Genomic DNA, 11,672 nt, shown 5'->3' on the forward strand with positions numbered 1-11,672 from the left:
AATTCCCCAGATGAAAAATAAGCACTTCCGTACAAAACACATTTTATATTTCTTTGATTGTATGTAGAATTATATAGAATTGAGTATTTCATGAATAATATATGAAGGGTGCATTATTCTAATTTAATGGATTAATCATACTTTTTAAAAACAGTGTTACTAAATTCTGTAATAACATGGTGATTTTATATACACATGACTAGGTGAAAGGATATTTCATAATTGGCCTTAGGAAAAATGTCTACAAAACTGAAGTTCATAAGTTGAACTCAAGCTATCACCAACATCCACAAACTGGGGGCGGGGCGGGGGTGGGGGCGCATTTGATATATAATTATATTCACTAATCAAAACATACTTTGTCCCAGAAAACTCTTATATTTGGCTTTATGTTTGACACTTACTTCATGCATAGAATCCAAGAGTTTTGTCAGTTGATAAAACCGCTGCCAGTTCTGGCTGGAGTTTCCTTCCCTCTTGACAATGGCTTTTCCTAGCTCTTTGATGTAGGTCATTCTAATTTCATCAAATAGCTCTTGGCTCTTCAGACCGTCCTTAGGAACTAAAAGGTTAAGATGAAGTCAATTAAAGGATTTTCTTTTTCTTTTCTTTTCTTTTTTTTTTTTTTTTTGAGATAGGGTCTCACTGTGTCATCCAGGCTGGAGTGCAGTGGCATAATCATAGCTCACTGGAGCCTTGACCTCCTTGGCTCAAGTGATCCTCCCACCTCAGCCTCCTGAGTAGCTAGGACTGTAGGCACAAGCCACCATGTCTGAGTGGCATAATCATAGCTCACTGGAGCCTTGACCTCCTTGGCTCAAGTGATCCTCCCACCTCAGCCTCCTGAGTAGCTAGGACACAAGCCACTGTGTCTGGCTAAATTTTTTTGTAGAGACAGGATCTCCCTATGTTGCCCAGGCTGGTCTTAAACTCCTGGGCTCAAGCAATCCTCCTGCCTCGGCCTCCCAAAGTGCCAGGATTACAGGTGTGAGCCACCATTCCCAGCCAGATTTCTTGCTATAACTTTTTACACATGCAAGATGGGCATTTAACATTGTTTATGTACTCTTACTGCACCCTAAAATATAAGCATTTTCTTAGGATTATTAAACTACAGCCAAGAGAAAATGCAGGATAACAAAGAATTGGAGGACTTAACCTTGAGTAAATCACTTGATTTCTCATCTATAAAATGGAAGTGGTGATGATACACCTTCTCCTCCCTAGCTCACAAAGCTATTTGGAGGACCAAATGAAATAATACAGTGATTTTTAGTTAACTTTGTCTGCCATTCTGCACTTGAGTTTAATTCTAGTATTGAGATAGATAGAAGGCTTCAACAACAGTGTTTATTCCAGCAATTATATCTTAGAATATCTGTGATATCACCAGTTAATTATAACTTTAAAATCGGCATGCAATACTTTTTTTAATGTAGCTAATAGATATGTCTTAGTAGGGAGCAAATATCTGTCCTTCCTTATGTACATGGATTCTGGTTAGTGAAACTAGTACAAAAGTTTTGGGGGGATACATTACTCTTCAGAAAATGGTACTAATAAGGACAAGGAACAGAGGGTTAATCATGGTTTCACTTAATCCTGTGGAGATTAGGACTTTTGTAGAGTGCTACATTTTTCACAGTGTGCTCCTGGGAACACTGATTCTGTGTTAACTATGGTTAGAGTGAGACAAAGGATTTGGTGGTCAAAGTTTGAGAAAAGCTAAATGTTTAATACATATTAGGCAGACTTCTGAATTTCAGTACTTCTTGGAGATATAACTGTGCACTTTCCAGAGAGGGGAAATGCATTATTTCCCAAACTGAAACTTCACTGCTGCTGACATTTTTAGAAGATGCTGGTATAGAGGAAAAGCTATGGATTTAGGAGCTTCGAGAAGTCTTATTATTATTATTATTTTTCCGAGACAGAGTCTTGCTGTGTTGCCTAGGCTGGAGTGCATTGGCATGATCTCAGCTCACTGCCACTTCCGCCTCCCAGGTTCAAGCAATTCTGCTCACCTTGGCCTCCCAAAGTGCTGGGATTTCAGGCAGTAAGTCACCATGCCCAGCCGAGTAGTCTTATTTCTTACTTGCCATGTGGACTTGAATATAACCTCCTTGAGCATCTTTCCTGCTCTTTTTCATTGGATTAGGATTAGAATTAGACTAATGAATATGTATGAAAATGTTTGATTCCATAAAGCATTACAAGACATCAGTATTAACATGAAAATGAAGACCGCTTAATCAGGAGTGATAACAGCATTCTATATTAACAATGGGTTAATTTTACACATTACTATACTACAGAAAATCTAATTATTGCAAAATTGTAAAACAGTGATGGCTTATAGTTTTTTTCCCTGCTGGTTAGTCCTAATTCTAAAAATAACTATGGTGAAGCCCAATTCAATATGCATATAAAAGAATTTCATCCATCTTAAATTTTTTTTTTAATGTTTTAATATTGAAATCACTAACATTACTTCCTCTTTTGGCTGCAGGAAGTAAGTACAGCCTGGAATTCCCCTCCTACTGGAAAACTGGACAACAAGCAATACATGATTATGATCCCTAGGAAAAGAGAAACAAATACGGTAAGCCATACCTAGCCCAGGAGTAAGAAATCTTAATTCTAAACCTTTGTGCTTGAAAGTAATTATCATACTGCAGTGAAGGGAAAGGGAACCCAGGGTCTAGCAATCTTGCTGGGTTGAGGAGAAAGAGATTGAAGTTTGGGGAGGCTAAAGCAGCTTTAATTTATGGGTCAGACTACTGGAAACGAAGGAGGTACACAAAGAAAGGCCTCCAGAAATCTGTACAATTTATGGGTCAGACTACTGGAAACGAAGGAGGTACACAAAGAAAGGCCTCCAGAAATCTGTACAGTCTTCGGCTGAATAAAAATTTGTGCATACTTAGCGTGAAATCCCTTGAGGCCATAGAGGAAAGAAAGATCTAATTAAGAAAGAAAGATCTAATTAAATATGCAGGGCATTCAGTAGAGACCTAGGGGCCACATCTCAGAAGCAAGGCTAAATTAGTCCCAGAAAAAAGGCTACATAGATCAGTGGTTCTCAAAAGGGAGGGGGAGATTTTGCCTCCAAGGGGATATTTGGCAATGTCAGAGATATAGCAGCCAAATCTACCATTATAAACACCTTTGTCTCAGAATCAATAAGAATAAACAAGACTTAAATTTGACTGACATTTCTGAAACAGTCTACCCAAGAACTTGCATTCTTTTCAAGTATACACAGAACATTAATCTAGAACATAAAACAAGTCTGAATACATTTAGGAGGATTAAGTCATACAATGAATGCTGTCTGACAAAAATGAGATTAAAATAGAAGTCAGTAACAAACATATCTGTAGAAAAACCCAAATGTTTGGAATTTGACATTTAGTAAGCTATGGATTAAATAAGGCATCATAAAATTAAAAATCTCTAGTACTGAAAACACAGCATATCAAAATGTGTGGGATGCAATGAAGACAGTACTTAGAAAATTTACAGCATTAAAAGCTTTGATTAGAAAAGAAAGGTCTCAATTATATATGCTTCTACCCTAAAAGAAAGGTCTCAATTAATTATATATGCTTCTACCCTAAACACAAGAAAAATGGAAAGGATAAAGAGTAGAAACGAATAACTAAGAACATGCATAAACAAACAACAACAAAATCAAGACCAAGCTGGTTCTATGAAAACATCGGTAAAACTGAAAAACTTTTAGCCAGACCGATTAAAAAAAAAAAAAAAAGCAAGAATATATTAAATACCAATGTCGGGAATGAAAGGGAATAACACTAGAGATACTGGAGCCATTAGAAGGATATTATGGGAATATTATGAATAACTTAACTTTATACCAATAAATTCAACATTTGAAGGAAACAGTTAAATTCCTTCAAAGATGTAAACCAACAAAGCTCACTCAAGAATAAACATATTATCAGTAAACATTTGATGAACTTGTACTTGAAAACCTTTCTACAAAAAAGGCTCCAAACAAACCAAGACAGCTTCACTGCTGAGTTTTACCAAACGTTTAAGAAAGAAATAATACCATATTATCATAACACCAAAGCTATAGAATATATCCCTCATGGATTTAGATGCAAAAATACCAAAATTTTAGTACAATGAATTCAGCTATATGTAAAAAGGATACTATATCATAACCAAATAGGATTTATCCCCGGAATGAAAGGCTAGTCAATTACTCAGAAATTAAACAGTATATTATACCACTATACCATATTAGTGACTAAAAACGAAAAATATATGATCTTGAGGCACAAAAGCATATGATAAAAGTTTTTTTTGCTATTATGAATAATGCTGCTATGAACATGGGCAGTCATTAAATGCATGGCAAGTCACAAGGGTCAACTACATACTCTCTAGGATAGCAATAATAAAAAAACCATACCAAGCTCTGGCAAGGATGTAGACAAAGTTGTAGGATCTAGAACAACTAGACAGAAAATCAGCAAAGATACAGAAAACTTAAACTAGTCTATCAATCGACTTGACCTAACTGATGTTCATAAAACTCTACTTAACAAGAGCACAGTAAGTTTTTTTTCAAGCACTCATGGAACACTCAGGATAGACCATATGCAAGTGCCTAAAAAAGTCTCAGAAGACTTATTAGAGTCATTCAATATTAGAGTCCTTCAATGTAACTCCTACCTCAATGGAATTAAATTAGAAATGAATAGGAAGAGATATGGCAAATCCCCAAATACATAAAAATTAAGCAATACACATGGGTCAATGAAAAAAATCATGAAGGACATTAGAAAATGAAATGAATGAAAATATAGAAAAAATTTATAGCTTTAAACATCTATATAAGAAAATAAGGTCTTCAACTAACAATGGAAGCTTCTACCTTAAACTAGAAAAAGAGGAACAAATTAAATGAAAAGCAAGCAGAAAAAAAGAAATAATAATCAATGACATAGGAAACAAAAAGAGAAAATCAATGAAACTAAAAATTTCAATGAAACTAAAAATTGGTTCTTTGTAAAGACCAACAAAATTGATAAATTTTTAACTAGACTGACCATGAAAAAAAGATGATCAGGCACAAATTATGAAAATCTATAATGGAGGGGACACCTCTATGGATCCTACAAAATTTAAAGGATTACAAACAACTTTATGCCCAAGTTAGACAACTCAGACAAAATGGCTCATTTCATAGAAACACACAAATTACAAAACTATGTCAAGGAAAAATATAAATTCTGAATAGATCTATATAACAAATAAGCAAATAATTAAAAATCTTCCCTGAAAGAAAACACAGACCCAGATGGCTTCACTGGTAACATGTATCAAATATTTAAAGAATAAATAAGATCAATACTCTATAAACTCTTTAAGAAAACAGAAAATACTTCTCAACTCATTTTAAGAGGCTAGTACTACCCTGGTAGCAAAGCCAGAAAAAGATATCACAAGAAAAGAAAGTTGTAGATCAGCATCCTTCATAAAGAGAGATATAAAAATGATCAGCAAAATATTAGCAAACCAAATTCAAAATATATATGGAAAAGATTATATACCATGATCTAGTCAGAAAACTAGATCTTAAACCATTTCAAGCCATTTTCCTGATTTTGCAAATAAATTTGTATTAGAACACAAGTATTCACATACTGTATATAGCTGCTTTCCTGTTATAACTGTAGAATTGAGAAATTGCAACAGGGACTATATGGCCTACAAAGACAAATATGTACTGTGAGTCTCTTTACAGAAGAATATTTGTGGAACTATACTCTGCTTCGTAGTATTTTAGTAGTATTTCTGGAAAGAGGATTTGATGGTCTCCCCACTCCTCCAAAGCTGGAATTCCTATTCTTTCTCAACAACTGGAATTTTTTTTTTTTTTTTTTTTTTTTTTTGGAGATGGAGCCTCACTCTGTTGCCCAGGCTGGAGTACAGTGGCACAATCTCGGCTTACTGCAACCTCTGCCTCCCAGGTTCAAGCAATTCTCCTGCCTCAGCCTCCTGAGTAGCTGGGACTACAGGCATGTGCCACCACGCCTGGCTAATTTTTTTGAATTTTTAGTAGAGACAGGGTTTCACCATGTTGGTCAGGCTGGTCTCGAACTCCTGACTTGATGATCTGCCCACCTCGGCCTCCCAACGTGCTGGAATTACAGGCGTGAGCCATAGCGCCCGGCCGGAAATTGGAAATTTAAGATGTTAATTATTTTCAAATGGATCTATAGATTCAAGGCTATCGTAATAAAAATTCTATCAGACTGTGTTTTTGAGACAGAGTCTCACTCTGTTGCCCAGGCTAGAGTGCACTGGCATGATCATGGCTCACTGCAGCCTTGACCTCCCTCCTCAGCCTCCTGGGTAGCTGGGACTACAGGCACAAGCTACCATGCCTGGCTAATTTTTTCTATTTTGTGTAGTGACAGGGTTTCGACATTTTGCCCAGGCTGGTCTCAAACTCCTGGGCTTAAGCAATCTGCCTGCCTTGGCCTCTCAAAGTGGTGGAATTACAGGCATGAACTACCACACCCAGCCCCAAAAGACTTTTTGGTAGAGATTGTCAAGCTAATTAAAAAATACGTGGAAGACCAGGCACAGTGGCTCATGCCTGTAATCCCAGCACTTTGGGAGGCCAAGGTGGGTGGATCACCTGAGGTCAGGGTTTGAGACCAGCCTGGCCAACATGGCGAAACCCCGTCTCTACTAAAAATACAAAAAGTAGCCAAGCATGATGGTGGGTGCCTGCAATCCCACTGCTGGGGAGGCTGAGGCTGCGATGAGCCAAGATCATGCCACCGCACTCCAGCCTGGGCAACAATAGTGAGACTCCATCTCAAAAAAAAAAAAAAGGAAGTGGAAATGCAAGGAAACTAGAATATCCAAAACAACAGTTTGGAAAAGAACAACAGATTTGGAGAATTCATATTACCAAATTTCAAGATTTACTGTAATGCAACAGTAATCAAGACAGGATGTTATCAATATGAATATAGGCATACAGATTATTGGGTAAGAAATACAGATCGTTGGGTAAGAAAAAGAGTCTGAAAGTAGACCCACACATATACAAACAACTGATTTTCTACAAAATTGCCAAGTAACTCTATAGGGAAAAGAGAGTCAAGTTCTGGAGCAACCAGATATGGATTTTGGGGAAGAAAATGAACCTTGTCCCTTACCTTGCATCATATACTTAAGCATGTGAGCTGAAACTACAGAATTTCTATAAGAAAACAAATAGTAGAAAATCTTTTTAACCCTGGATTAAGCAAAACTTTCTTAGTAAACAAAGACATGAAGCTTTCTTCAAAATTATACACTTTTGCTCATCTCTACATTTTGTTAAGAAAACTGTAAATGTAATCCACTTAAAGAAAACATGCAAAACATATATTTAGCAAAGGGCCATATTGAGAATATTTGAACAATTCTTAAAACCCAGTTAAAAAATGGGCAAAAGATTAAAAGAGGCACAATACCAAATAAGAAATATAGGTGGCCAATAAGCCCATGAAAAGATGCTTAATATCTTTAATCATCAGTATACCTACGATGAAAGAGGCTGACAGTACCAAGTACTGAGGAAGATATAGAACGTATCTTAAGAAGTCTCATACATTTCTGGTAAATGTTAACAATTGCGGAAAAGTTTGGCAATTTTAAAAATAAATTTAAACACACACTCAACCTATGTCCCAGTGATCTCACACCTCAGTATTGACCCAAGAGAGATGAAATGTACATCCATATCCTTATTTTTTTGTCTGCTTAATTTGTAAGAAAGGTATAGTAAAATCTCATTATTTTTACTAGATTTATCTAAGTATTCTTGTTCTATGAATTTTTGTATTATGTAATTTGAAACTATATATTTACAATTATTTTTCCTGAACAAATGCTTTAAGGAGTATTTTGCCTTAACATCTATTTTGCTTGGTAATAATGTAGCTCCTTCGGTTTTGTTTTGGTCAATATAGGGGCCAGCAAACTTTGGCCTATGGGCCAAATCCTACTTGCAGCCTGTATTTGTAAATAAAGTTTTATTGGAACACAGCCATGCCTGTTCTATTTGAGTACCGTCAATGACTATGTTCCTGCCACAAGGGCAGAGTTTAGTAGCTGTGACAGAGACTGCAAAGCTAACAACATTTACCATCTGGCCCTTTACAGAAAAAGTTGGCCATGTCTTGGGTTATACTATGCAAAGTAGATCCTTTTACTTCAGCCTTTCAATATCTTTATTCAGATATAGCTTTTTTAAAATAGCATAAATTTGGATTATTTCTAAAATCCTGTCAGATTAGCTTGGAGCATTCAGTCCATCTCTACATTTATTTTATTTTTGAGACAGTGTCCCTCTGTCACCCAGTTTGGAGAGCAGTGGCACGATCTTGGCTCACTGCAACCTCCATCTCCCAGGTTCAAATGATTCTTGTGCCTCAGCCTCCCGAGTAGCTGGGATAACAGGCATGCACCACCACCACACCCGGCTTTTTATAGTTTTAGTAGAGTCGGGGTTTCGCCATGTTGGTCAGGCTGGTCTCGAACTCCTGACCTCAAGTGATCTGCCCACCTCAGCCTCCCAAAGTGCTGGGATTATAGGTGTGAGCCACTACACCTGGCCCCATCTCTATATTTAATGAAACTAAACTACTGATGTGTTTGAATTTAGCTGTACTAATGTACCTTATCTGTTACTTCCTGTTATCATGCCCTTGTTTATGCATTTTTTTCTCCCTCCTCTCATGTCTTTCATTCTTTTGGATTGTTTTTCTTAGGTATTCTCTTCCCCCGATGGTTTGGTACTTTGCATACCCTGCATACCCTATTTCTAGTTGTCATCCTTGAAACTTACTTTAGTTCTACTTTTTAGCCCTCAAGGAAATTGTTACTGTTGTTATTTTATATACATAGTAAATGTCAGTTTAAATGTATCTATATTATTTACCACTTTTGTTATTCTTCAGTCCTTCTTAAAGATGGGATTACTTTTATTTTTTTTCTAAGATGGAGTCTCCCTCTGTCACTAGGCTGGAGTGCAGTGGTGCTATCTTGGCTCTCTGCAACCTCTACGTCCCAGGTTCAAGTGATTCTCCTGCCTCAGCCTCCTGAGTAGCTGGGACTACAGGCGTGCACCACCACCCCCAGCTAAGTTTTGTATTTCTAGTAGAGATGGGGTTTTACCACGTAAGCCAGGATGGTCTTGATCTCTTGACTCCGTGATCTGCCTGCCTCAGCCTCCCAAAGTGTTGGGATTACCGGTGTGAGCCACCACGCCTGGCTGGGATTACTTTTCTTTAGCCTAAGTATATCCTCTAATAATTTTTTAGTGAGCATCTGGTGGCAAACTTTATTTTCACCTCCTAGTTAAAAAAATAGGTGATTGGTGTACTTAGAGCATTCAAATTTAAAGTAATTACTGATACAGCTGGATTAATGTCTACTATGTTTATATTGCATTTGAGTTTGGGGGAATTTCCTTTGACCTATCTTCAAGCTCACTGACTCTTTGCTTGGCTGTGCTCAGTCTACTGATGAGCCCATCAACATCATTCTGCATTTCCTTACAGCATTCCTTAGCATTTATTTTTAGAGTTTCCATCTCTCTGCGTACATCACTTCTTGCATGTTGTCTACTTTTTTCCATTGGAGCCTTTAACCTACTAATCATAGGTATTGTAAATTCCCTATCTGATAATTGAAATATTTGTGTCATATCTGAGGACTGCTTCTGATGCTTGTTTTGTCTCTTCAGACCGTGGGTTTTTCTTGCCTTTTAGCATGCCTTGTAGTTTTTTTGCTGAAAGCTGGACATGATATATCAAAACTGAAGTAATTAGACTTTTAGTGTGAGGTTTCATGCTAATCTGGCTAGGAGCTGGGCTGTATTTAATGTTTGCCATAATTGTAGGTACTGGAGGCTTCAGTTTCCTCTAGTTTCCTTGTTTTTATTTACTTTTTCTTCTGTTGTTTTTGGGTTTCCTAAGAACTCCTTAAACAGCTTGTGTCTTGCAGCTCTCTCAGTTGTAATCCACTGTTATTTTATCCTGGAGCCCTGTTTATATGGTGGTAAGGTGTTGGGGAGGGGGAGGGGAATTGTTTTTTAATCTTTATGATTAAATCTCAGTTTTTTTTAGTAGGTCTGAATCCCTGGGCTGTGACTTTCAGAAATGAGACAAGAAGGCTAAGGAAGGGCTAGAATCCTCTATTTGCTTTTCCCCCAGGTCACATAAGGGCCTGTTGAATTAGTTTTCCTTACAGGGCCGGCCTTTTGTTGTGAACACTCTGCTACATATTTCCAAATTTTACCTTCCCTCTACTCCTACCAGAAAAAGGAGGGAATTTTTCTTGCATCTTCACCATAAGAACCTTGTGGAGTTTCTGGAAGTTAGAAATTTTGTGGGGTAAACCCAAGAAATTGCAGGAAACCCCCACTAAGACTGGGTCCCCGGGAGTTTTTAACTCTGAAACTAGTCCTCACTCAGCCTCCAGCAATTCATCAAAATTGCCATAGTCTTCCTGGCTTCAGTGGCATCTTTTCCCAGTAAGCTGATCTTGGCTGTTTCTCTGTATTTGTCTATTCTTCTAGATTTTGAAGTGGTGGTTTGTCCTATGACCTCCATTCTCTGAGGGATCTAAGAAAAGTCATTGCTTTTCCAGTTTCTATAGCTTTGTTGCCATTTTCCTGTTGTGATTTTCAGTACCTACAAATTTCCCTTGTGGTTTATATACACAAACATATACACAATCATTAAAAACAATTGTATTCTGGCTGATTTTTTCAAATATACATTTCAAGTGTTTCTTCAAATGTGTCCAATCTGCTTTTAGATCCATCCACTGCCTTTTCAACTGCATTTATATTTCCATCCCTTGTTTTTAAACTTACTAAATATACAGAACCAGTCCAAATGCCCATCAATCAACGAGTGGATAAAGGAAATGTGGTATATATATACCATGGAATACTACTCAGCCACAAAAAGGAACAAAATAATGGCATTTGCAGCAACCTGGATGGAACTGGAAACCATTATTGTAAGTGAAGTAACCCAGGAATGGGAAACCAAATATTGCATGTTCTCACTTCTAAGTGGGAGCTAAACTATGAAGATGCAAAGGCATGAGAATGATATTATGGACTTTGTGGACTAGGGTTGGGGAGGGGATGAGGGATGAAAGACTACACATTGGGTACAGTGTACACTGCTCGGGTGATGGGTGCACCAAAATCCCAGAAATCACCACTAAAGAACTTATTCATGTAACCTACCACTACCTGTTCCCCAAAAACCTATTGAAATCATTTTAAAAAAGATTATAAACTTAAAAAAACCCCAACTTACGTAAACTTACTAATTTACCAGGTTCTACAAATTAATTTACCAGGTTCTACAAATGCCGTCAAAGAGCAAGTTGGCTTGAGTTCCACTTATCTCTGTAGGTTCCTGCCTTCACTTAGTTCTTAATTTTTTTAGTCTAGCATTTTTGGTGGGAGATTATATACCTATTCCAGTAGTCTATCATAGTAGAAGTCTATATCTTAAGGTATATATTTCCATCCTTATGATTCTATTATTTTTTAACAAGAAGAACTCGTGATATTATTTACAATGAAAAAAATCATATAGCTCAATTAG

General features: G+C 37.0%; 1 protein-coding gene across 2 annotated transcripts in view; it reads right to left on the reverse strand.

The window, feature by feature from the left end:
* NR3C1 (nuclear receptor subfamily 3 group C member 1) overlaps window positions 1–11,672 on the reverse strand; it is a 454,994-nt gene that overhangs the window by 4,258 nt on the left and 439,064 nt on the right. For both annotated transcript variants that reach the window (XM_034960705.3, XM_055112738.2), the window contains exon 8: window positions 405–562. In XM_034960705.3, the coding sequence (XP_034816596.1) occupies window positions 405–562 (158 nt within the window). The remainder of the gene's footprint in view (window positions 1–404; window positions 563–11,672) is intronic.

Source organism: Pan paniscus, chromosome 4, assembly GCF_029289425.2.
Source record: "Pan paniscus chromosome 4, NHGRI_mPanPan1-v2.0_pri, whole genome shotgun sequence".
Lineage (NCBI taxonomy): Eukaryota > Metazoa > Chordata > Mammalia > Primates > Hominidae > Pan > Pan paniscus.